Source organism: Entelurus aequoreus, linkage group LG22 (assembly GCF_033978785.1).
Source record: "Entelurus aequoreus isolate RoL-2023_Sb linkage group LG22, RoL_Eaeq_v1.1, whole genome shotgun sequence".
Lineage (NCBI taxonomy): Eukaryota > Metazoa > Chordata > Actinopteri > Syngnathiformes > Syngnathidae > Entelurus > Entelurus aequoreus.
This window is the reverse complement of record NC_084752.1, coordinates 6,161,063-6,163,562: the sequence shown is the minus strand read 5'-3', so window position 1 is coordinate 6,163,562 and position 2,500 is coordinate 6,161,063. Positions and strand designations below refer to the sequence as shown.

At 34.0% G+C, this 2,500-nt stretch overlaps 1 protein-coding gene across 3 annotated transcripts in view; it reads left to right on the top strand.

Moving 5' to 3' along the window:
• LOC133639193 (zinc finger protein 827-like) overlaps nucleotides 1-2,500 on the top strand; it is a 93,830-nt gene that overhangs the window by 76,514 nt on the left and 14,816 nt on the right. For all 3 annotated transcript variants that reach the window (XR_009823751.1, XM_062032315.1, XM_062032314.1), the window contains exons 8-9: nucleotides 2,169-2,375; nucleotides 2,443-2,500. The exon at nucleotides 2,443-2,500 is cut by the window's right edge. Coding sequence is in view for 2 of the 3 variants with exons in the window: in XM_062032315.1 (XP_061888299.1) it covers nucleotides 2,169-2,375; nucleotides 2,443-2,500 (265 nt within the window). In the remaining variant the exon portion in view is untranslated. The remainder of the gene's footprint in view (nucleotides 1-2,168; nucleotides 2,376-2,442) is intronic.

Sequence of the window (2,500 nt, the reverse complement as noted above, 5' to 3'; positions counted from 1 at the left end):
CAAGCTGTAATATCTTACTGACATCATTTAGGACCAAAACACTTAAAACAAGTAAAACACTCTAACATAAAATCTGCTTAGTGAGAAGAATTATCTTATCAGACAGAAAATAAGCAAATATCACCCTTATTTGTGTTTTATAATCTTACTTAGATTTCAGTTTTTGCAGTGTGCGTGCGTGTTTTTAGTGATGTTATGAAAGCCATGCATACATTAGTCCAGGGTTGTCCTCAACTCAGTGTTTCCCACACATTCATTTATTTGTGGCGGCCCGCCACGAAAGAATTACATCCGCCACAAATAAAAAATAGTTTTATTTATTTTTTGTCCTGTCCAGCTTCTCAGGCAAATCATACAGTTGATGTCGATGCCCATATAGGCTGTTCAGATTTACTTTACAAAAGAGAAGTGTAGGATACTTCTCTTGTTGCCTTATTTGTATTTGACCACTACTGTTTTCTGTTTATTTGTTACTGACTGTGGCAGGACACCTCTGCCTCTGTTTCACTTTATGTTGCTGGTAAATAATATGGTTGTAGTAGTAGGCTAAAGTTAAATTATTTAGTATGCACTAATTAAAGGGGCAGAGCTTTAAGAGACATTTTAGCTCTTATATTTTATAAGATATATTTTTTGTAAGAACCACAATTAATAAATATATTTCAGTGAATAACTTATTGTTCAAATCTGTATATAAATATGTACATAAAGTGTTGTAATTATATTGTAGGATGGATGGTTAGGATAGGATGGTATTGTACAATACCCCAATACAATAGTATTGTATTGGGATATTGTACTACTACAGTATAATACAATATTAGTGTATGGTGGGATTGTACTACTATAGTACAATACAATACAATAGTATTATATTGGGATATTGTACTACTATAGTACAATACAATAGTTGTCTATGGTGGTATTGTACCACTATAGTACAATATAATACATTAGTATTATATTGGGGTATTGTACTACTATAATTGTATTCTAATACAATACTATTGTATTGTACTATAGTAGTACAATACCCCAATACAATATTGTATTGGGGTATTGTACTACTATAGTACAATAAAATAGTAGTATATTGGGGTATTGTACTACTATAGTACAATACCCCAATATAATACTATTGTGTTGTATTGTACTACTATAGTATAATACAATAGTATTATATTGGGGTATTGTATTACTATAGTACAATACAACACAATAGTATTGTATGGTGGTATTGTACTACTATAGTACAATACCCCATTAATACAAAACAATAGTATTATATTGGGGTATTGTACTACTATAGTACAATACAACACAATAGTATTATATTGGGGTATTGTACTACTATAGTACAATAGTATTATATTGGGGTATTGTACTAATATAGTACAATACAACAATAGTATTATATTGGGGTATTGTACTACTATAGTACAATATAGTACAATAGTATTATATTGGGGTATTGTACTACTATAGTACAATATAGTACAATAGTATTATATTGGGGTATTGTACTACTATAGTACAATATAGTACAATAGTATTATATTGGGGTATTGTACTAATATAGTACAATACAACACAATAGTATTATATTGGGGTATTGTACTACTGTAGTACAATACAACACAATAGTATTATATTGGGGTATTGTACTACTATAGTACAATACAACACAATAGTATTATATTGGGGTATTGTACTACTGTAGTACAATACAACACAATAGTATTATATTGGGGTATTGTACTACTATAGTACAATATAGTACAATAGTATTATATTGGGGTATTGTACTAATATAGTACAATACAACACAATAGTATTATATTGGGGTATTGTACTACTATAGTACATTACAATAGTATTATATTGGGGTATTGTACTTATATAGTACAATACAACACAATAGTATTATATTGGGGTACTGTACTACTATAGTACAATACAATAGTATTATATTGGGGTATTGTACTACTATAGTACAATACAATAGTATTATATTGGGGTATTGTACTACTATAGTACAATACAATAGTATTATATTGGGGTATTGTACTACTATAGTACAATACAATAGTATTGTATTGGGGTATTTTACTGTGACTTCCTGTCCCGGTGTGCTTTAACCGTCTCCTGACTTCCTGTCCTCGGTCCAGGCCTGAACTCGAGGAGTCCTCTGAGCGAGACCAAGAGCACGTCGTCGTCTCTCTCGGCTCTCAGCGACTCTCTCAACAGCTCAGAGGGCGGAGACCTGATGGTGCACGGCGGCGAGGACCTGAAGAGCCTGCTGGCCCCGCCCTCCTCGGCCGGCAGCCAGTCCAGCGCCGGCAGCCACTCGGGGGCGGAGGACAAGTCGGAGAAAGGTAGAAAAGGATTTGAACGTCGGAAGAAAAGAAAAGAAAAGGCCGACTCCTTTGTTCCCGCCGGCAGGGTTCGAGTGCGTGTTCTGCACGTTCGTGTGCAAGACGCGCAGCATGTATGAGCGCCA